General features: G+C 38.0%; 1 protein-coding gene across 8 annotated transcripts in view; it reads right to left on the bottom strand.

The window, feature by feature from the left end:
* ARHGEF9 (Cdc42 guanine nucleotide exchange factor 9) overlaps nucleotides 1-24797 on the bottom strand; it is a 205757-nt gene that overhangs the window by 79949 nt on the left and 101011 nt on the right. For all 8 annotated transcript variants that reach the window (XM_060001609.1, XM_060001608.1, XM_060001614.1 and 5 more), the window contains one exon: nucleotides 11745-11924. In XM_060001609.1, coding sequence (XP_059857592.1) covers nucleotides 11745-11924 — 180 coding nt within the window. The remainder of the gene's footprint in view (nucleotides 1-11744; nucleotides 11925-24797) is intronic.

Raw genomic sequence — 24797 nt, 5'->3', positions numbered from 1 at the left:
AGGCAAGAATATACAGTGCAGAAAAGATAGCCTCTTCAGTAAGTGTTGCTGGGAAAACTGGACAGCTACATGTAAAAGAATGAAATTAGAGCACTCCCCAACACCAGACACAACAATAAACTCAAAATGTATTAAAGACCTATATGTAAGGCCAGACACTATAAAACTCTTAGAGGAAAACATAGGCAGAACACTCTATGACACAAATCACAGCAAGATCCTTTTTGACCCACCTCCTAGAGAAATGTAAATAACAACAAAAATAAAGAAATGGGGCCTAATGAAATTTAGAAGCATTTGCACAGCAAAGGAAAACATAAACAAGACGAAAAGACATCCCTAAGAATGGGAGAAAATATTTGCAAATGAAGCAACTGACAAAGGATTAATCTCCAAAATTTACAAGCAGCTCATGAAGCTCAATAGCAAAGAAACAAAAAACCCAATTCCAAAATGGGCAGAAGAGCTAAATAGACATTTCTCCAAAGAAGATATACAGATTGCCAACAAACACGTGAAAGAATGCTCAACATCACTAATCATCACAGAAATGTAAATCAAAACTACAATGAGGTATCACCTCACACCAGTCAGAATGGCCATTATCAAAAAATCTACAAACAATAAATGCTGGAGAGGGTGTGGAGAAAAGAGAATCCTCTTGCACTGTTGGTGGGAGTGTGAATTGATACAGCCAGTATGGAGAACAGTGTGGAGGTTCCTTAAGAAACTAAAAAGAGAACTACCATATGACCCAGCAATCCCACTACTGGGCATATACCCCGAGAAAACCATAATTCAAAAAGAGTCATGCAGCACAATGTTCATTGCAGCTCTATTTACAATAGCCTGGACATGGAAGCAACCTAAATGTCCATCAACAGATGGATGGATAAAGATGTGGCACAAATATACAATGGAACATTACTCAGCCATAAAAAGAAGCGAAATTGAGTTATTTGTAGGGAGGTGGATGGACCTAGAGTCTGTCATACAGAGTGAAGTAAGTCAGAAAGAGAAAAACAAATACCATATGCTAACACATATTTGGAATCTAAAAAAAAAAAAAGAGTCATGAAGAACATAGGGGCAGAACGGGAATAAAGATGCAGACCTACTAGAGAATGGACTTGAGGATACAGGTAGGGGACGGGTAAGCTGGGACAAAGTGAGGGAGTGGCATGGACATATATACACTACCAAATGTAAAACCAATAGGTAGTGGGACGCAGCCGCATAGCACAGGGAGATCTGCTCCGTGCTTTGTGATCACCTAGAGGGGTGGGATAGTGAGGGTGGGAGGGAGGGAGACACAAGAGGGAAGAGATATGGGGTTATATGTATTTGTATAGCTGATTCACTTTGTTATATAGCAGAAACTAACACACCATTGTAAAGCAATTACACACCAATAAAGATGTTTTTAAAAAAATTATATAAACCATAAATGCTGGAGAGGGTGTGGAGAAAAGGAAACCCTCTTGAACTATTGGTGGGAATGTAAATTTATACAGCTACTATGGAAAACAGTAAGGAGGTTCCTTAAGAAACTTAAAATAGAACTACCATATGACCCAGCAATCCTACTACTGGGCATATACCCTGAGAAAACCATAATTCAAAGACTCATGTACCACAATGTTGATTGCAGCTCTATTTACAATAGCCAGGACATGGAAGCAACCTAAGTGTCCATTGGGAGATGAATGGGTAAAGAAGATGTGGCACATATATACAATGGAATATTAATCAGCCATAAGAAGAAACAAAATTGAATTATTTGTAGTGAGGTAGATGGACCTATGGTCTGTCATACAGAGTGAAGTATGTCAGAAAGTGAAAAACAAATACTGTATTCTAACACATATATATGGAATCTAAAGGAAAAAAAAGGTTCTAATGAACCTAGGGGCAGGACAGGAATAAAGATGCAGACATAGAGAATGGACTTGATGATACGTGGTGGGGAAGGTTCAGCTGGGACCAAGTGAGAGTGTAGCATTGACATATATACACTACCAAAAGCAAAATAGGTAGCTAGTGGGAAGCAGCTGCATAGCACAGGGAGATCAGCTCCGTGCTTTGTGACCACCTAGAGGGGTGGGATAGGGAGGGTGGCAGGGAGGCTCAAGAAGGAGGTGATATGGTGATATATGTATACATGTAGCTGATTCACTTTGTTATACAGCAGAAACTAACACACCATTGTAAAGCAATTATACTCCAATAAAGATGTTTAAAAAAATAAATATATAAGTAGGAAAAGCTGGTAAATTCTCTAAAGGAAGGGTAATGAGAGATGACTGGCCCTGAAAATAGTAAAACACAAGTGGCAAAAAATTATGGCACTGGATCATAAAAAGTGATAGTCAGAGGTTCTATTTCTGGTAGCGGCAGACTAAATAGTTTTAGAAAATCTTACCACTGAGAATAGTTAGAAAAGATTGAAAAATATAATAAATTTCTGTTTGAAAGAATCACATCATCCAGAGCCTCAAATTGTCTCCATAGAATGTTCCTTAGGAAATACACTTTGGACTATTCAGGGGTAAAGATTACTGATGTATGCAAGTTAAACACAAATGACTGAAGAAAAAACATATACGTGTATATATGTGTACGTGTGTTTGTTTGTGTGTGTGTGTGTATGTGTGTAAATGTAGAGAGAGGGGAGGAGGGGTTAGGAGAGGGTGAGCACATTCAAGTGATTCATCAAAATCAGTAGAATGCTTTTTTTTTTAATTGGGATATAGTTGTTTCACAATGTTCTGTTAGTTTCTACTGCACAGTGGAGTTTCCTGTGATATACAGCAAGTTCTCATTAGTTATCTATTTTATACATATTAGTGTATATATGTCAATCCCAATTTCCCAATTCATCCCACCACCATCTTCCCCCTGCTTTCTCCCCTTGGTGTCCATATGTTTGTTCTCTACATCTGTGTCTCTATTTCTCCCTTGCAAACCGGTTCATCTGTACCATTTTTCTAGATTCCACATATATGTGTTAATATACAGTATTTGTTTTTCCGTTTCTGACTAACTTCACTCTGTATGACAGTCTCTAGGTCCATCCACGTCTCTACAAATGACCCAATTTCCTTCCTTTTTATCGCGAGTAATATTCCGTTGTATATATGTACCATATCTTCTTTATCCATTCGTCTGTTGATGGGCATTTATGTTGCTTCCATGATCTGGTTATTGTAAATAGTGCTGCAAGGAACATTGGGGTGCATGTGTCTTTTTGAGTTATTTTCTCAGGGTATATGCCCAGTTGTGGGATTGCTGGGTCATATGGTATCAAAAAAACAAACAACCCAATCAAAAGATGGGCAGAAGACCTAAGTAGATATTACTCCAAAGAAGACATACAGATGGCCAAAAGGCACATGAAAAGATGCTCAACATCACTAATTATTAGAGAAATGCAAATCAAAATTACAATAAGGTATCACCTCACACCGTTTAGAATGGGCATCATCAGAAAATCTACAATAAATGCTGGAGAGTGTATGGAGAAAAGGGAACCCTCTTGCACTGTTGGTGGGAATGTAAATTGATACAGCCACTATGGAGAACAGTATGGGGGTTCCTTAGAAAACTAAAAAATAGAATGTTAATATTAGGTGAATCTGGGTAAATGGTATACAGGCATCCTTCATTTCATTGCACTTCACTTTACTGCACTTCACATTGTTTTTTACAAGTTGAAGTTTGGGACAATCCTGGTTGAGCAAGTCTATTGGCGCCATTCTTCCAACAGCATTTGCTCACGTCATGTCTCTATGCCACATTTTGGCAATTCTTGGAATGTTTCAAGCTTTTTCACTATTACTATATTTGTTATGGTAATCTGTGATCAGTGATCTTTGATGTTAATGTTGTAATTGCTTGAGGGTGATACAAACCTCACCCAGGTAAGAAGGTGAATTCAGTGTATAAATGTTGTGTATTCTGACTGCTCCACTGTTCCTCCATCTCTCTCCCACTCCTTGGGGCTCACTATTACTTGAGACACAATATTGAAGTTAAGCCAATTAATAACATTACAATGGCCTCTAGTGTTCAAGTGAGAGGAAGCGACACATGTCTCGCACTTTAAATCAAAAGCTAGAATAATTAAACTTAGTGAGGAAGGTATGATAAAAGCCGAGATAGGCTAAAAGTTAGGCCTCTTGTGCCAAACAGCCAAGCTGTGAAGGCAAGGGAAAAGTTCTTGAAGGAAATTAAAAGTGCTACTCCAGTTAACACACAAATGATAAGAAATTGAAACAGCCTTATTGCTGATATGGAGAAAGTTTTAGTTGTCTGGATAGAAGATCAAACCAGCCACAATATTCCCCTAAGTCAAAGCCTAATCCAGAACAAGAATCTAACTCTCTTCAATTCTACAAAGGCTGAAAGAAGTGAGGAAGCTGCAGAGAAAAGAGTGAAGCTAGCAGAGGTTGGTTCATGAGGTCTAAGGAAAGAAGCCATCTCCATAACATAAAAGTGCAAGGTGAAGCAGCAAGTGCTAATGTAGAAGCTGCAGCAAGTTATCTAGAAGATCTAGCTAAGATAATAAAGGAAGGTGGCTACACTAAACAACAGATTTTCAGTGTAGGCAAAACAGCCTTCCATAAAAAGAAGATGCCCTCTAGGATGTTCACAGCTAGAGAGGAAGTCAGTGACTGGCTTCAAAGCTTAAAAGGGCAGGCTGGGGCTTCTCTGGTGGCGCAGTGGTTTAGAGTCCGCCTGCTGATGCAGGGGACACGGGTTTGTGCCCCAGTTCAGGAAGATCCCACATGCCGCGGAGCGGCTGGGCCCGTGAGCCGTGGCCGCTGAGCCTGTGCGTTCGGAGCCTGTGCTCCGCAACGGGAGAGGCCACAACAGTGAGAGGCCCGCGTACCACAAAAAAAAAAAAAAAAAAAAAAAAAAAAAAAGGCAGGCTGACTATTTTGTTAGGAGCTAATGCAGCTGGTTGATTTTAAGTTGAAGCTAGTGCTCATTTACCATTCCGAAAATCCTGAGGCCTTTAAGAATTATGTTAAATCTACTCTGCCTGTGCTCTATGGATGACAGCAAATCTGTTTACAACAACATGATTTACTGAAAATTTTAGGTCCCCTGTTGAGACTTACTGCTTAGAAAAAAATTCTTTGCAAAATATTACTGCTCATTGACAATTCACCTGGTCACCCAAGAGCTCTGATGGAGATGTACAATGAGATTAATGTTGTTATCATGCCTGCTAACACAGCCCATGGATCAAAGAGTAATTTTGACTTTTAAGTCTTATGATTAAGAAATACATTTTTAAGGCTATAGCTCCCATAGACAGTGATTCCTCTGATGGATCTAGACAAAGCAAATTGAAAACCTTCTGGGAAGGATTCACCATTCTAGGTGCCATTAAGAACATTCGTGATTCATGGGAAGAGGTCAAAATACCAACGTTAACAGGAGTTCAGAAGAAGTTGATTCCAACCCTCATGGATGACTTTGAAAAGTTCAAGATTTCAGTGGAGGAAGTAATTGCAGATGTAGTGGAAATAGCAAGAGAAGTAGAATTAGGAGTGGAGGCTGAAGATGTGACTGAATTGCTGCAATCTCATGGTAAAACTTTAATGGATGAGAAGTTGCTTATTACAGATGAGCAAAGAAAGAGGTTTCTGAAGATGGAATCAACTTCTGGTGAAGATGCTGTGAAGATAGTTGAAATGACAACAAAAGGTTTAGAATATTAAATAAACTCAGTTTCTAAAACAGTGGCAGAGTTTGAGAGAATTTCCATTTTGAAAGAAATTCTGCTGTGGGTAAAGTACTGTCAAACAGCGGTGCATGCTACAGAGAAATCATTCATGAAAGGAAAAATCAATTGACAGCAAACTTCATTGTTTTATTTTAAGAAATTGCCACAGTTACCCCAACCTTCAGCAACTAACACCCTGATCAGCAGCTATCAATGTCAAGGCAAGACCCTCCACCAGCAAAAAGATTATGACTTGCTGAAGGCTCAGATGGTGGTTAGCATTTTTCAGCAACAAAGTATTTTTAAGTAAGGCATATATATTGTTTTTGAGACATAATGCCTTGCACACTTAATAGACAACAGCATAATGTAAACATAACTTTTATATGCACTGGGAAACCAAAAAATTTGTGTGGTTCACTTTATTGTGGTGGTCTGGAACCAAACCTACATCTCTGAGGTATGCCTGTATGGGTACCCTTTATACTGTTCTTATTTTTTTAGCTTTTCTGTAAGTTTGAAATTATTTCCAAGTTTTACAAAAATCTCTACAATTTTTTATATACATTGTTCAGTACTCATTCAAAAATAACGTGGTGTGGGCTTCCCTGGTGGCACAGCAGTTGAGAGTCCACCTGCCGATGCAGGGGACACAGGTTTGTGCCCTGGTCTGGGAAGATCCCGCGTGCCGTGGAGCGGCTGGGCCCATGAGCCATGGCCGCTGAGCCTGCGCGTCTGGAGCCTGTGCTCCACAACGGGAGAGGCCCGCGTACCACCAAAAAAAAAAAAAAAAAAAAAAAAAAAAAAAAAAAATAACCTGGTGCATGAGAATATAAGACATGAGCAAAACCTAAGAGAAATAATAGAAAATAGAAATTGGTAGACCAAAAATATCAAGATGGAATTATTACACATGGACTTAAAAAAACTATTATTAAAGAAAACTAAATAGGCAAGCCATACATATCAAAAGAAATCAGAAAAACACATACCTAATAAAGAACCTGCATCAATGTATAAAAAAATACTAGAACTTAATAATAAAAAGACAAGTAACCTAATTTTAAAAATCAGGCAAAATAGTACAGTAAAAGGATGATACACCATGATTAGGAGGGACTTATCCCAATCCAATTCACCATGTTAACAGATTAAAGGAGAAAAAACATATGATTATTTCAATAATTTCAATAAGCATTTGATAAAATACATTTATGATAAAAGCCATCAGCAAACCAGGATTAGAAAGAAACTTTCCCAATGTGATAAAGGGTGATCGTGAAAAACTTAAAGTTAATATCATTCTTAATAGTAAATGCTGAATTTTTGTCCCTAAAAATCAGGTACAAAACAAAAGATGCCTGCTCTTACCACTTCTAGTTAACACTGTAGTGAAGGTCTTGGCTAGTCCAATAAGAGAAGCAAAGGAAATAGGAGTCATACAGATTGAAAAAGAATAAATAAAACTGCCTTTATTTAGAAATGACGTGATTGTATATGTATACAATCCTAAGGAATCTAAAAAAAAAAAAAATAGACCCAATTATTGAATTCAATAATGTGCCAGGATTCAAAGTCAATACAGTTGGCCCTCCATATTGGCAGGTTCTGCATCTGTGGATTCAACCACTGCAGATGGAAAATATTCAGAAAATAAATCTAGAAAGTTCCAAAAAGCAAAACTTTTTTGCATGCCAGTAAAAATTTATATAGCATTTACATTTTATTTACAACCACTTACATAGTATTTACATTGTATTAAGTATAATAAGTAATCTAGAGATAATTTAAAGTATATGGGAGTATGTGCATAGGTTATATGCAAATATTATACCATTTTATATAAAGGTCTTGAGCATCTGTGGATTTTGGTATCTGCAGGGTGTCCTGGAACACATCTCCTGCAGATACTGAGGGACAGCTGTAAAAAAAAAATGAGTTGCATTTCTATATCATAGCAACAAACTATAGGAAATTGAAATAAAAATACAATTTATAAAGCAGCAAAAAATTAATTACTTAGAAATCAATTTTAAAAAATAAGATCAAGACCTATACAAGTGAAAACTAGAAACAATGCTGGGAGATTTAATGTAATCCTAATCAAAATGCTGGAAGAATTCTTTTTTGTTGTTGTTATCCTTGCTTTTTGGTAGAACTAAGCAAGCTGATTCTTCCCACCACCCCCCCAGTTTTATCCAGAAATAATTCACAAACATCACTGTATAAGTTTAAGGTGTACAGCAAGATGGCTTGCTTTACATATATTGTGAAATGATTACCACAATGTTTATTTAACTTCCATCATCTCATATAGATAAAATAAAAAGAAGAGAACAAAATTCTCCTTGTGATAAGATAAATTTATATAGAAATAGAAATCACCTAAAATAGCCAAAATTGTTTTGAAAAAGTATGAATTTGAAGAACTTTACCTGCTTTCAAGACTTGCTATGAAGCTACATTATTCAAGACAGTGAGACAAAAAAATTGTAACTATGTATGGTAATAGATGTTAACTAGACTTACTGTGGTGATCATTTCACAATATATATAAATATTAAATTATTATGTTGTACACCTGAAACTGATATAATGCTATATGACAATTATATCTCAATTAAAACAAGAAGAAAACACAGTGTGGTATTACTATATAAATAGTCACATAGATCACTGGAACAGAATAGTGTTCCTAAGAATAGAACTACACATATACGATCAATTGATTTTTGACAAAGATGCCCAGGTAATTCAATGGAGAAATTAATAGTTTTTTCAACAAAGGTGCTGGAATGACTGAATATCCACATGGAAGCAAATTAACCTTGAACCTTATTTTGCACCATATATAAAAAGTACCTCAAAAATGATCATAGCCTAAATATGAGAAATAAAACTACATAATTTCTATAAGAAAACAGTAGAAAAGCTTTGTGACTTTGGGTTAGGCAAAGATTTCTTAAATAAGAAACAAAAAAACATGAATCATGAAAAAGTAATAAATTGAATTTCAACAAAATTAAAAGTTTATGCTTTTCAAAGACAATGTTAAGAAAAAATGAAAGACTAAGCCACGACTGAGAAAACCTTTGAAAATCACATATATGACCAAGGACTTGCAAACAGAATACAGAAATAACGCTTGGAACTAAATAGTAAGAAAACAGACAACCCACATGGGCAAAAGACAAGGACACTTCACCAAAGGTTTTATACAGATGGCAAATAAGCACATGAAAAAAATGCTCAATACCATTAGTCATTAGGGAAATGCAAACTAAACCCACAATGAAATGCCACTATGCACCTATTAGAATGCCTAAAATTAAAAATACTGATAATACCAAGTGCTGACAACCATGTGGAACAACTGCAACCCTTATATATTAGAAGTGAGAATGCAAAATGATACAGTAACTTTGGAAAACAGTTTGGCAGTATCTTATAAAATTAAACAAATACCTACAATGCAACCCAGTAATCCCACAGATGGAAACAACCTAGTAAACAACCCAGATGTCCTGGAATGAACTGGTGAATGAGTGGTATATCCACACAATGGAATTATCGCTAAGCAATAAAAAGAAAAATAACCAACTACTAATACATGCAAAAATATGGATGGATATCAAAGAAATTAAGTGAAAGAAGCTAAACAAAATATCACTATTGCATTATTCCATTTATATGACATTCTAAAAAAACAAAATTATGGTGACAGAATGCAGATCAGTGTTTGCCAAGGGCAAGGGTGAGAGCAAAGACTGACAACAAGGGGAGAACATTAGAACTTGATGAAGTGATAGAGATGTTCCATATCTTGATTATGGTGGTAGTTACACAACTATATGCACCTGTCAAAACCCATCGAAGTAGACATTTGGTGAATTTTATTGTTTGTAAATTATACCTAAACCAAGATGATAAAGAATGAAATCCTAAAAAAAAATAAATCCTAGAACTGAATTAAGAGAGGGTAAACAATCTAATATTTTTTAAAAAGCAAACTAATACATAAAGAAGGATAATACACCATGATTAGGTGGGGTTTATCCCAGCAATACAATGTTCATTTAACATATGAAAATTATTCAAACCAAATTCACCACATTAACAGATTACAGTGTAAAAGTATATGATCATTTTAATAGATTAGTGGTTCTTTTTTGTCCCTCGGTAAAGTTGACAATGTCTGGAGACATTTTGGGTTGTCACAACTAGGAGGTTGCTACTGGCCTCCAGTAGATAGAGACCAGGAATGCTGTTAAACACCCTACAATGCACAGGGTAGACTCCAATTGAGAATCACTATTCCATATTCTACTTTCCCAGCTCAAGACTATATTTATATTTACACACATTGCTATTGGGTACATACAACTAGTCTCTTGTTCCTTGCTATATAATACCTTACAGTAAGCATCCCCCATTATGTTTCTCATCCATACCCTGGTGATAAATACCTAAGTTGTTTCTAACTGCACTCCACCACACACAACACTGCCATGCAATCAACAGCCTTGTAAATGTTCCCTCGTGGACCTCTATGAGAATTTCTCTGTGATATATATTCATGAATGGAACCCAAGATCATACACATGCTTAACTTTGATAAATACTACCCAGGTGCTTTCTGGAATGGCTGAACCAGTTTAATACTGTGCAAAAAAGAGTTAACATATCAGGCCTGAGACTGCTATCCCTAAAAAGGCCTGCTTGAAAGGTTGGCCCTTGGCTGGCATCTTGGAACTTGGATCTCAAGAGATTTTTCACCATTCCCTGACGAGAGTGGCTCACTGTGCCTAAACTATTTGTATGAACAATGTGGTTTATGCAGAATACTTGCTTTCCTTCTGGGAGTCTGGAATTTTGGTACATGCTAGGCAGAGGGTGCCTACATGACCAGCCACCCATAGAAATCTTGGGCACTGAGTCCCTAATAATTTTCCCTGGTGGACAACATTTCAAAAGTGTTGTCACAACTCATTGCAAGGGGAATTAAGTGCATCCTGTATGACTCCACTGGGAGAGGACTCTTGGAAACTTACACTTGGTTTCCTTCACACTTTGCCCCATGTGCCTTTTCCTTTTGCTGATTTTGCTTTGTATCCTTTAGTTGTATTAAATCACAACCATGAGTATGACTATATGCTGAGTCCCGGGACTTGTAGCAAATCACTGAACATATGGGTGGCCTTAGGGTTATCCCCCCACTACATATTCCCATAGTAAAAGCAGGAGAATTTGCAAGAAAACTTACTCTTAGTTGCACACTTTCATGTGTCATTTGAATTTTATACCATGTGCATGTATTATCTCTTTAAAAATAAATACTTTATAAAACGGGGGAGAAGAGTTGTCAAAACAACTAGGTCACCTGTGAATAAGACACAAAAGATATTAGAGAACCACAGAGGTATAAAGTGAAACCTTCTTAAATCCATGTGAGGAAGCCCAAAGACGGTAAGGAACTTACCCAAAGTTACCCAGACAATCATTATAGACAGGACTCACATCCTCACTTCCCTGTTTCCTAGTGTTCCTTCCTCTAAATCATGTAGCCCCTTTTCCTACACTTGTCACTTCCCCTACCCTAGTGTTCTCCCTTAAATGCCTTGCAGGGGTCTAGTTTCATGCTGACCATGGTCTCTCCTTTCTCAGATTCCTGGAATATATGAATATGTTCAGAGTCCCTCCCAAAGCACTGGGTCCCATGGAAACTGAGCCCCATAGGAGCAGAGAAGAGAAGTTGAAGAAAAATCCTACTGATAATTATCTGGAAGGAGAAAAAAAAGGCATGGAGAACAGTAAAGAAGAAGAGTCCTTGGACAAATCACAGTACCTTCCTAAGTCCTCATACTCTAGCAAGGGGATGAACATCAGGGTCAGAGAGGAATCCATCCCCTACCATGGGGCAAAGCAACTGAGCAGAACCAAATAGCTCAGAGACTCCTTCCATGGCTTCCAAACATCTCTCAAAACCCTCCCCAAAGGGGAAGATGCTTACGTGCTCCAGGAAGCAGGGTCCTATCTCGCTGAGGTGGGGGTCATCATTGTTGTACTGTTTCTCCAGGTCTCTTACGAAGCCCATCTGAAACCTGTAGATGTCTTCAATGTTCCCAAAGATCACCTTCAGTTGCTCATCACTGAACATGTCCCTTCTCTTCCGGCATTGCTTCAGGTAGCCCTGCAGACAAAGCAAAAGCCCAGGTTGAGGATGCCCTTCACTCCCTGGGGGCTTTACCACTTCCTGAGCATTTGGGAGCCTTATTTCAGTATCATGAAGTAGACAGGGAATAACCATTTACACTTTTCATACAAGAAGATTGGAGTTTAAAGAAGGAAGTCACTCCACCAGTGAATAATTAGGAAAGATGGATCTCAAGCAAAGGTCTTCAGACTGCAGACTCCAGAGCATAGAGCCTTTTATGACAAGGACCCCCAAAAGTCATAGGACCCTTTATCAGAATCTGGTTAAACACAAACATTTTCACTTGCTTTAGTAGTGAGTTACTGGTTTAGCTGGATTGATTCACAACTCTAATGTTCTATTTCTTATAGGACCAATCCAAAAGGTCAGGTAGGAAAACTTCCCAAAAGGGAACAGGAATTGACAAAACCAAACCATTCTTTAAAGTGGGTGTCTTAGCCATCTAAGGTAGCTGGCTAGGAGAGAGAGTTTGGATGAGCTTAGCCAGCAAGTTCACAAGTGGCCAGGCATGGTGTTTTTAACAGGGTAAGTATTTAGGACACATTTGTGAATAAATGGATGAATTAATACAGCTAGCCACTGATGAAGGAAGAATCAATGAAAGAGATTCTTGGTCTGATAAGAGAGCACCGAGATAACACAATCAGACTCAGGACACATTGTAAGTCAGGGCAAAAGAAACCAAACACAGTGTTCCGTTCTAAAACTACTGGTGTAGATTTTTAACTAATGGCCACTGTCCTCATTAGAAATCATTAGCATGTGAAAATGTTCTGGTGAGAATGAATTATGGTCAATTGCTTTCATCCAAAAGCTAAATGTGATTATTATAACACTTGTTGGGCCCCTAATGAGGAGCATTTATGGTGAATGACTTATCACTTCTGGTCCTAACTCCATTTTGTCTCCTCTAACACAGCTTGCAATGAAGTCATTTAGGCATACTCCAGGAAGATCCTCATCCCTGGCTTCAATGCCCTTTACCAACCCCTACCAAAATCTCACTTACCTTAGCTCTTCTTACCCTCCAATTCAGCCATCAATGAGTGTCTTTAAAACAGTTTGCAAATTAATAATTTGTGCCAATAATGTGTTGACATTTATTTATACTACTATTTATTGTTTTGATTCGCATTTCTCTAATGATTAGTGATGTTGAGCATTCATTCATGGGTTTGTTGGCAATCTGTACATCTTCTTTTGAGAAATGTCTATTTAGGACTTCTGCCCATTTTTGGATTTTTTTTTTTTGATATTGAGTTGCATGAGCTGCCTATAAATTTTGGAGGTTAATCCATTGTCAGTTGCTTCATTTGCAAATATCTTCTCCCATTCTGAGGGTTGTCTTTTCATCTTGTTTCTGGTTTCCTTTGTTGTGCAAATCTTTTAAGTTTCATTAGGTCCTATTTGTTTATTTTTGTTTTTATTTCCGTTTCTCTAGCAGGTGGGTCAAAAAGGTTCTTTCTGTGATTTATGTCATAAAGTGTTCCGCCTATGCTTTGCTCTAAGAGTTTTATACTGTCTGGCCTTACATTTAGGTCTTTAATACATTTTGAGTTTATTTTTCTGTATGGTGTTAGGGAGTGTTCTAATTTCATTCTGTTACATGTAGCTGTCCAGTTTTCTAAGCACCAATTACTGAAGAGGCTGTCTTTTCTCCACTGTATATTCTTGAATCCTTTATCAAAAATAAGGTGACCATAGGTGCGTGGGTTAATCTCTGGGCTTTCTATCCTGTTCTACTGATCTATATAGCTGTTTTACTGCCAGCACCATACTGTCTTGTTTACTGTAGCTTTGTAGTATTGTCTGAAGTCAGGGAGCCTGATTCCTCCAGGTATGTTTTTCGTTCTCAAGATTGCTTTGACTATGTGGAGTTTTTGTGTTTCCACATAAATTGTGAAATTTTTTGTTCTAGTTTTGTGAAAAATGCCATTGGTACTTTGATAGAGATTGCACTGAATCTGTAGATTGCTTTGGGTAGTATAGTCATTTTCACAATGTTGATTCTTCCAATCCAAGAACATGGTATATCTCTCCATCTGTTGGTATCATCTTTAATTTCTTTCATCAGTGTCTTATATTTTTCTGCATACAGGTCTTTTGTCTCCTTAGGTAGGTTCATTCCTAGCTATTTTTTAATTTTCATTGCAATGATATATGGGATTGTTTCCTTAACTTCTCTTTCAGATTTTTCATCATTAGTGTAAAGGAATGCAAGAGATTTCTGTGCATTAATTTTGTATCCTGCTACATTACCAAATTCATTGATTAACTCTAGTAGTTTTCTGGTAGCATCTTTAGGATTCTCTCTATATAGTATCATGTCATCTGCAAAGAGTGACAGCTTTACTTCTTCTTTTCCGATTTGGATTCCTTTTATTTCTTTTTCTTCTCTAACTGCTGTGGGTAAGACTTCCAAAGCTATGTTGAATAATAGTGGTGAGAGTGGAAAACCTTGTCTTCTTCCTCATCTTAATGGAAATGGTTTCAGTTTTCACCATTGAGAATGAAGTTGGCTGTGGGTTTGTCATATACAGCCTTTATTAGGTTGAGATAAGTTACCTTTATGCCTACTTTCTGGAGAATTTTTATCATAAATGGGTGTTGAAGTTTGTTGAAATCGTTTCCTGCATCTATTAAGATAATCACATGGTTTTTCTCCTTCAGTTTTTTAATATGGTTTGTCACACTGATTGATTTGCATATATTGAAGAATCTTTCCATGCCTGGGATAAACCCCACTTGATTATGGTGTATGATCCTTTTAATATGCTGTTAGATTCTGTTTGCTAGTATTTTGTTGTGGATTTTTGCATTTATGTTCATCAGTGATATTGGCCTGTAGTTTTCTTTCCTTGTGACATCTTTCTCTGGTTTCAATATCAGGGTGATACTGGCCTCATAGCTTGGGAGTGTTCCTCTCTCTGTTATACTTTGGAAGAGTTTGAGAAGGATACGTATTAGCTCTTCTCTAAATGTTTGAATAGATTCTGCCTGTGAAGCCATCTGGTCCTGGGCTTTTGTTTTTTGGAAGATTTTAAATCACAGTCTCCATTTCAGTGCTTGTGATATGTGTTTATATTTTCTATTTCTTCCAGGTTCAGTCTTAGAAGGTTGTGCTTTTCTAAGAAATTGTCCATTTCTTCCAGGCTGTCCATTTTATTGGCATATAGTTGCTTGTAGTAGTCTCTCATAATCCTTTGTATTTCCACAGTGTCAGTTGTTACTTCTCCGTTTTCATTTCTAATTCTATTGCTTTGCATCTTTTCCCTTTTTCCCTTGATGACTCTGGCTAATGGTTTATCAATTTTGCTTATCTTCTCAAAGAACCAGCTTTGGGTTTTATTGATCTTTGCTACTGTTTCCTTCATTTCTTTTTCATTTATTTCTGATCTGATCTTTATGATTTCTTTCCTTCTGTTAACTTTGGGGGTTTTTGTTCTTCTTTCTCTGATTGCTTTAGGTATAAGGGTAGCTTGTTTATTTGAGATGTTTCTTGTTTCTTGAGGTAGGATTGTATGGCTATAAACTCCCCTTTTAGAACTTCTTTTGCTGCATCCCATAGGTTTTGGGTTGTCATGTTTTCATTGTCATTTGTTTCTAGGTATTTTTTGATTTCCTCTTTGATTTCTTCACTGATCTCTTGGTTATTTAGTAGTGTATTGTTTAGCCTCCATGTATTAACAAACTTTTTTCCTGTAATTGATATCTAGTCTCATAGCATTGTGGTCAGAAAAGATACTTGATACAATTTCAATTTTTGTAAATGTACCAATGCTTGATTTGTGACCCAAGATATGCTCTATCCTGCAGACTGTTCCATGAGCACATGAGAAGAAAGTTTATTCTGTTGTTGTTGGATGGAATGTCCTATAAATATCAATTAAGTCCATCTTGTTTAATGTATCATTTAAAGTTTGTGTTTCCTTATTTGTTTTCATTTTGGATGATCTGTCCATTGGTGTAAGTGTGGTGTTACAGTCCCCTACTATGATTGCATTACTGTTGATTTCCCCTTTTATGGCTGTTAGCATTTGCCTTACGTATTGATGTGCTCCTATGTTGGGTTCATCAATATTTACAGTTGTTATATCTTCCTCTTGGATTGATCCCTTGATAATTATGTAGTGTTCTTCTTAGTCTCTTGTAATAGTATTTATTTTAAAGCCTATTTTGTCTGACATGAGAATTGCTATACCAGCTTTCTTTTGATTTGCATTTGCATGGAATATCTTTTTCCATCCCCTCACTTTCAGTATGTGTGTGTCTCTAGGTCTGAAGTGGCTCTCTTGTAGACAGTATATATATGGCTCTTGTTTTTGTATCCATTCAGCCAGTCTATGCCTTTTGGTTGGATAATTTAATCCATTTACATTTAAGGTAGCTGTTGGTATGTATGTTCCTATTACCATTTTCTTAATTGCTTTGGGTTTGTTATTGTAGGCCTTTTCTTTCTCTTGTGTTTCCTGCCTAGAGAAGTTCCTTTAGCATTTGTTGTAAACTGGTTTGGTGGTGTTGAATTCTCTTAGCTTTTGCTTGTCTTTAAAGGTTTTAATTTTCTTGTCGAATCTGAATGAGATCCTTGGTGGGTAGACTAATCTTGTTTGTAGGTCTTTCCATTTCATCATTTTAAATATGTCCTGCCACTCCCTTCTGGCTTACAGAGTTTCTGCTGAAAGGTCAGCTGTTAACCTTATGGGGATTCCCTTGTATGTTATTTGCTGTTTTTCCCTTTTAATGTTTTTTCTTTGTATTTAATTTTTGACAGTTTGACTAATATGTTTTTTGGCATGTTGCTCCTTGGATTTATCCTGTATGGGACTCTCTGTGCTTCCGGGACTTGACTGACTATTTCCTTTCCCATATTAGGGAAGTTTTCAACTATAATCTTTTCATATATTTTCACAGTCCCTTTCTTTTTCTCTTCTTCTGTGACCCCTGTAATTTGAATGTTGTTGCATTTAAAGTTGTCCCGGAGGTCTCTGTGACTGTCTTCAATTCATTTCATTCTTTTTTCTTTATTCTGCTCTGCGGTAGTTATTTCCACTATTTTATCTTCCATGTCACTTATCCGTTCTTCTGCCTCAGTTATTCTGCTATTGCTTCCTTCTAGAGAATTTTTAATTTCATTTATTGTGTTGTTCAACATTGTTTGTTTGCTGTTTAGTTCTTCTAGGTCCTTGTTAAACATTCCTTGTATTTTTTCTATTCTATTTCCAAGATTTTGGATATCTTTACTGTCACTATCCTGAATTCTTTTTCAGGCATACTGTCTATTTCCTCTTCATTTGTTTGGTCTGATGTGTTTTTACCTTGCTCCTTCATCTGCTGTGTGTTTCTCTGTCTTCTCATTTTGCTTATCTTACTATGTTTGGTGTCTCCTTTTCACAGGCTGCAGGTTTGTAGTTCCTGTTGTTTTTGGTGTCTGCCCCCAGTGGCTATGGTTGGTTCAGTGGGTAGTGTAGGCTTACTGGTGGAGGGGCCTAGTGCCTATGTTGTGGTGGATGAGGCTGGATCTTGTCTTTCTGGTGGGCAGATCCACTTCTGGTGGTGTGTTTTGGGGTATCTGTCACCTTTTATGATTTTAGGCAGCCTCTCTGCTAATGGGTGGGGTTGTGTTCCTGTCTTGCTAGTTGTGTGGTATAGGGTGCCCAGCAATGTAGCTTGCTGGTCATTGCATGGATCTGTGTCTTAGCATTGAGATGGATATCTCTGGAAGAACTTTCGCCATTTGATATTACATGGAGCTAGGAGGTCTCTGGTGGACAAATGTCCTGAGCTCAGCTCTCCCACCTCAGAGGTACAGGCCTGACACCCAGCCAGAGCACTAAGACCCTGTCAACCACACAGCTCAGAAGAAAAGGGAGAAAAGAGAAAGAAAGGAAAAAAAGAAAATAAAATGAAATAAAGTTATCACAATAAAAATAAAAAGTAATTAAAAAAAGAAGGAAGAGAGCAACCAAACCAAAAATCACATCCACCAATGATAACAAGTGCTAAAAACTATACTAAAAAAAAAGCAGACAGGCAGAACCCTAGGACAAAGGTTAAAAGCAAAGCTATACAGACAAAATCACATAAAGAAGCATATACATACACACTCACAAAAAGTGAAAAAGGAGCAAATTATATATGTGTGTATATATATATATATATATATATATATATATATATATATATAAAAGGTGGACGAGAACAACCAAATCAATAAAGAAATCTATCAATGATAATAAACTCTAAATACTAAACTAAGATAAACCTAAAGTCAGGAACAAATTAGATGCAGAAAGCAAACCCCAAGTCTACAGTCGCTCCCAAAGTCCACCGCCTCACTTTTGGGATTATTCATTGTCTATTCAGGTATTCCAGAGATACAGGGTACATCAAGTTGACTGTGGAGATTTAAAGCACTGGTCCTGAGGCTGCTGGGAGAAATAACCCTTTCTCTTCTTTGTTCACACAGCTCCTGGGGTGCAGCTTTGGATTTGGCTCCGCCTCTGCATGTAGGTCGCCTGAGGATATCTGTTCTTTGCTCAGACTGGATGGGGTTAAAGTAGTAGCTTATTAGGGGGCTCTGGCTCACTCAAGCTGGGGGGAGGGAGGGGTACGTAATGCGGGGCTAGCCTGCAGCAGCAGAGGCCTGTGTGACGTTGCACCAGCCTGAGGTGTGCCGTGTGTTCTCCCTGGGAAGTCGTCCCTGGATCATGGGACCCTGGCAGCAGTGGGCTGCAAAGGTTCCTGGGAGAGGAGTTGTGGATAGTGACCTTTGCTTGCACACAGGCTTCTTGGTGGCTGCAGTAGCAGGCTTAGAATTTCATGCCCATCTCTGGTGTCTGCACTGATAGCCGTGGCTTGCGCCCGTCTCTGGAGCTCATTTAGGCGGTGCTCTGAATCCCCTCTCCTCGTGCTCCCCGAAACAATGTTCTCTTGCCTCTCAGGCAGTTCCAGACTTTTTCCTGTACTCCAATCAGTCTAGCTGTGGTGCACTAGCCCCCTTCAGGCTGTGTTCATGCAGCCAACCCCAGTTCTCTCCCTGGGATCTGACCTCCGAAGCCCGAGCCTCAGCTCCCAGCCCCCACCAGCTCCAGCGGGTGAGCAGACAAGCCTCTTGGGCTGGTGAGTGCTGGTCAGCACCCATCTTCTTTTCTGGAATCTCTCCACTTGGCCCTCTGCACCCCTGTTGCTGCACTCTCCTCTGTGGCTCCGAAACTTACCCCCCGGCACGCCCTGTCCCCATCAGTGAAGGTGCTTCCTAGTGTGTGGAAACTGTTCCTCCTTCACAGCTCCCTCCAACAGGTGCAGGTCCTGTCCCTATTCTTTTGTCTCTGTTTTTTCTTTTTTCTTTTGCTCTACCCAGGTACGTGGGGAGTTTCTTGCCTTTTGGGAAGTCTGATGTCTTCTGCCAGCGTTCAGTAGGTGTTCTGTAGGAGTTGTTCCACATGTAGATGTATTTCTGATGTATTTGTGGGGAGGAAGGTGATCTCCATGTGTTACTCCTCCACCATCTGAAGGTCTCCCCCCAAGGGCATGTAAGTTAAGATGAGTTGGCAGTAGAATATGACTGCCAAAAAAAAAAAAAAAACTAATGTCATTTTCAGTTAGGGATGAAGAAGAAACAGATTGAGAGGGTGGAATGAGAAGTCATAGGAAGGTAATCACACCCCTGCAGGGGAGCAGCATTCAATTCTGAGCCCTATTTTCAGAGGAACATGGAGTAAAGGATACAGAGACAGTGGGAAGTCAGCAGGGTAGAGAGATCCCTGAAAAGCAACACCATGAAGAATGGTAGAAGGAACCAGGGCTGTTTGTCCTGGAGAAGAGAAGACTCAGAAGACCTCTGAAAGCCTATTACAGGGCATAGGGAGCAGAAGGGGTCTATAGATATTACTGTTAAGCATGCTTCAAATGCCCTCTAACTCCATCTGCACGGTAAAAGAGAATAGGGTGATATGGCAGTGGGTGTGAACTGATTGAACAGAGGTAGTTTTTGAGAGCCTCACCTGTCCTAGGAGTAAAGTGGGCATGAGTATGAAGGCATTACAGTAGGCGTTATCAAATCAATCACAAAAGGCATGAATTAGCCCTGGGACTGCCATGGTAATAGGCAAGGAAGGTTGACTATTTATTTCACTCTGTTTCAAAACCCACAAGGGTTGATTTAAGTCTAGATCTAATGCGTTGAGCTATTGGATTGGCCAAAATGTGCCTTCGGTTTTTAAGTAAAAATAAAAGACACATTTTTCATTTTCCCCAAGAACTATTGAACAATGTATTCACCCTTTTGTTCCACTACCACCTGCCATTTTTCAGACAACTTCGTAATTCTATCTTCCCAAATCTTTTTATCTTTTTGAGCAAAGAACTGTTCCAGGTGCCTCTTACAGTCTTCCAGGGAATTGAAATTTTATCCATTAAGAGAATTTTGTAAAGACAAAAACAAATGCAAATCCAAAGGTGTAATGTCTGGTGAATTTGGCAGATGAATCAGAACTTCCCAGCCAAGCTGTAACAGGTTTTGCCTGGTCATCAAAGAAACAAGAGGTCTTGCATTATCCTGATAGACGATTATGCATTTTCTGTTGACTAATTCTGGATGCTTTTTTGTCGAGCGCTGCTTTCAGTTGGTCTAACTAGGAGCAGTACTTGGAATTAATCGTTTGGCTTTCTGGAAGGAGCTCATTATAGAGGACTCCCTTTTAATCCCACCATATACACAACGTCACCTTCTTTGGATGAAGACCAGCCTTTGGTGTGGTTGGTGGTGTTTCATTTCACTTGCCCCACGATCTCTTTCATTCCACATTATTGTACAGTATCCACTTTTCATTGCCTGTCACAATTTGTTTTAAAAATGGAACATTTTCATTATGTTTAAGTAGAGAATCACAAGCAGAAATATGGTCAAGAAGGTTTTTTTCACTTAACTTATGTGGAACCCAAACATCAAAGCGATTATAACATAACCAAGCTGGTGCAAATGATTTTCAATGCTTGATTTGTATATTTTGAGTATGTCGGCTATCTCCCACGTGGTATAATGTTGATTATTCTCAATTAATGTCTCGATTTGATCGCTATTAACTTCAACTGGTCCACCTGACCATGGAGCTTCATCCAGCAAGAAATCACCAGCACAAAATTTCACAAACCATTTTCGACACGTTCAATCAGTCACAGCAACTTTTCCATACACTGCAAAAATCTTTGCGTGTTTCAGTTGCGTTTTTACCTTTCTTGGAATAATAAAGCATAATATGCCAAAAATGTTGCTTTTTTTCTTCCATCTTCAATATTAAAATGGCCACACAAAAATTCACCAATTTTGATGTCTTTTTTAAAATGTACACTGATATGACAGCTATCACATACATTCTAACAAAATTGTTTCAAATTATGTTAAAGACAACTAAGTGCTACTAGAGCCATCTTATGGATAAAATGAACGAACCTTTTGCCCAAACCAATAGAATTAGTGCCTTGATATGGGATACAAATTGACCCCATGACCTCCAGGGAAGATTCCAAAGATCGCAGGGAAATAAGGTGGATCAAAGAACCTCTGGATCACCTAGGGTTTGAAAAACCCTTTAGGGAAAGGCTCTTGCAAGTCTGGACTTCAGTGTCCCCATCTCTAAAATGCATATATCAGAAAAGATTTCCAGGGCCCCATTCAGCTCTTGACTCTCTAGAGATATCATGTACTGTTTTGCCTGGAAGCCTAAGACCTGACAGGGGACCTGATAAACGTCTTGAAAATAATTTTAATAAAACTAGGGAATGATGACCATGGTTGTTCTGTTCACAGCTGTATCTCTAGAGTTTAATATAGTACCTGGCATATAGTTGTTGCTCAATAGATATATGTTGAATAACTGCAAAATGACTAGCTCTTCTCATGCTAATGATGACAAAAGGTAAGTTAGCAGCAGAATTCTTAAATTGTTAGTTTTCTTTTCTTCTTTTATTCAGGATGTCTTTTTTTCAAATTAAACAAAACCATTAAAAAATAAGAGGATGACAGGAAGAAGACTATTTGCAACTTGGAAAACTGACAAGGGATTAATATCTGGAATATACAAGGAACTCCTATAAATCAGCAAGAAAAATATGAGAAACAATGGGAAAATGGGCAAAGGATGGGAACAGGGCCTTGAATGTCCAGGTGGTATAGATAGGTAGGGCCTAGAGCAGCCAGAAATCCCTGGGCTGGTCACTTCAGGCCAATGAGCTGCCTCATCCTTTTACTTTAGTATGCTATACAAATATTACTGTTTTATACAATGTATTATTTTCGATGTATACACCAAGATGTAAAGACCATTGGAAATCATCAGAATAGGCAATTAACAGAAAGAAAAAAAAACAGTAAGTTTGAAAACTCCAGGCTTAAACATATCAAATGCAAATGTCTTGAAGCTATAGTATGATAAACTCTATTAGACCTAGCAAGAATTTCTTGATGGTGAAGGGTATAAGACAGTAATACGAATGACTGAGGAAAGCTAGTTCCAGCTTTTCTGGACGCATTTGAGGACAGAATTTATTTCATAGATATCAGATGACTGAGATGATCTTCCTCAGAGAGGCAGATGAGGCAACTTTATAAGGCATATTTAACTTTGCTTGCCCTGTGTCTCAGTCTCCCTGATCATAATATTATTTCTAAGATTACAAGAGGTAATATCACCAATCATTGGTCAAGGTGACCTAGAATTAAGCCAGTACTCTTTTATCCCACTGTCTGGATTTAGAAAGAAGAATGTCATCTTTTCAGAGAACTCATTAAAAAATATATTTTCTTTTACTGGCTTCACTGAATAACTTTGATAAAAATAACTCTATTTCCTACTTCCTCATTTGTAAAATGAAGGTATTGTAACTTAAATGTTTGTGAGGCATTTTCTGTTCCCAGGAGTAATTAATAAATGAATGAATGAATAAATAAATAAATTAATAAATATTTTCTAATAGATAGTGACTTTTTCCTATACTGAACGCAGTATTAAGTGATCTCCCTTAACCTACAGAAAGAGTAGATTATGCCTTGTTAACACATTCATGCCTGAGTAAAACATGCCTCCATGGGTATCAAGGAGGAAATGGCAAAACATGAAGAATCATGGATCACTACCACAGCGTTCTTTAGTGAAAGCATACCTAGATCTCACAGAATCAGAGAAAGTAAGAGTCAGACAACACTTAAAGAGCAACTCTACCAACCTGCTAATTTTAGAGTTGGGGAACAAGGTCCAGGATGGAAAAGATTCACCTGACATTCCTCAGTCAGTTTGTGACTAAGGTGGGACCTGAACCTGGAACTCCCAATTCTGGTTTTGATATTCTTCTTATAAATCATATTGTTCCTCATAGCTTTTGGTTTAGGTAACACAACCCTGAGCTAAAATGCTGCCTTCTGGCCCATCAACACACAGCTTTCTTTACCCTTCTTTTGCTCTAGCTAAACGTTCCTTTGACATCTGTGGTTGAAGGATGGGACAAAGAGATACTTCCCATTCCCATTTAAACACTTAGCTTCAGCATCAAGAATAATAAAGAGATATGAAACTTGCAGAACACCAACAAAAGCTTTGCTTAGGTTGGCTGGATTAGGCAATTCCTCAAAACAGGGTCATAGCATTCTCTCTTTTGGAAGGATAAATACTTGCATTGCTGTTCTGAGCCCATGCCCTGTAGGAAGAGGCCAAGATGTTTGGTAGTTGGGAACAAAATCCTTCTAAGACTAAGACTCCCACTGGGTCAGTGCCTGAGAACTCTGGGAAAGTAATTTTGCCTATTAGAGACTCAGACTGTTGATCTAGAAAATAGGAATAACAATAACAACCTATTTCCTGTCTGAAAATCAAATGGCATAAGATGTGAATGTACTTTGCCAAAATAGTACATGCATGTGAGCACTTATATTTAATTCCAACTTCCAAAAGTAGTTATTGAGCATCTACCATCTGCCAAGCACTGTGCTAGATGTTGAGGATGTATCAGTAAATCAATAAAAAAAAACCCTTTCCCTCATGGAATTTACTTTCTAGTAGGGGAGAAAGGCAATAAACAAAACATAAAAGCAAAATATATAATAAGTCAGAAAGCAGTAAGTGCAATGGAGAAAAATAAAACAAGATAGTACATGGTTACAATTTTAGATAGAATAGTCAGGGAAGGTCTCAAGGCGATGATATTTGAGTGAAGCCTTGAAGGAGGTGAGAAATGGAGCCACATAGACATTTGAGGGAATAGTGATTTAGGCAGAAGGGAAAGCCAGTGGAAAGGCTATGAGGGGGGAGTGTGTCAGGCCTTTTTAAGGAACAGCAATTAGGCCATGTGGCTAAAGTAGTGAGAGCATGTGGGAAAAGAGCAAGAGATGAAGTCACAGAGGTAAGGAAGGGTTGATCACACAGGGCTTTGTAAGTAATAATGGGAATTTTGGCTTTTACTCAGGAAGGAAAGGTGAGCCATTGGAAAGTTTTAAGCAGAGGAGTGATATGAAGGACTTAGGTATTGATACCATCCCTTGGCTGCTGGGTAAAGACCAGACTGTACTAACTTGTATTATAGACCTTATGACATTATAAGATAGCTATCATTTAAAAAAGTTTTTTATTGAGGTATAGTTGATTTACAATGTTGTGTTAGTTTCAGGTGTACAGCAAAGTGAATCTGTTATACATATACATATATCCACTCTTTTTCAGCTTCTTTTCCCATATAGGCCATTACAGAATATTGAGTAGAGTTCCCTGTGCTATACAGTAGGTCCTTATTAGTTATCTATTCTATTAGTAGTGTGTATGTGTCAATCCCAATCTTCCAATTTATCCATCCCCTGCCTTA

Source organism: Delphinus delphis, chromosome X, assembly GCF_949987515.2.
Source record: "Delphinus delphis chromosome X, mDelDel1.2, whole genome shotgun sequence".
Taxonomy (NCBI): domain Eukaryota; kingdom Metazoa; phylum Chordata; class Mammalia; order Artiodactyla; family Delphinidae; genus Delphinus; species Delphinus delphis.
Note: the sequence above shows the minus strand (reverse complement) of the source record. Positions and strands in the feature narration are given on the sequence as shown.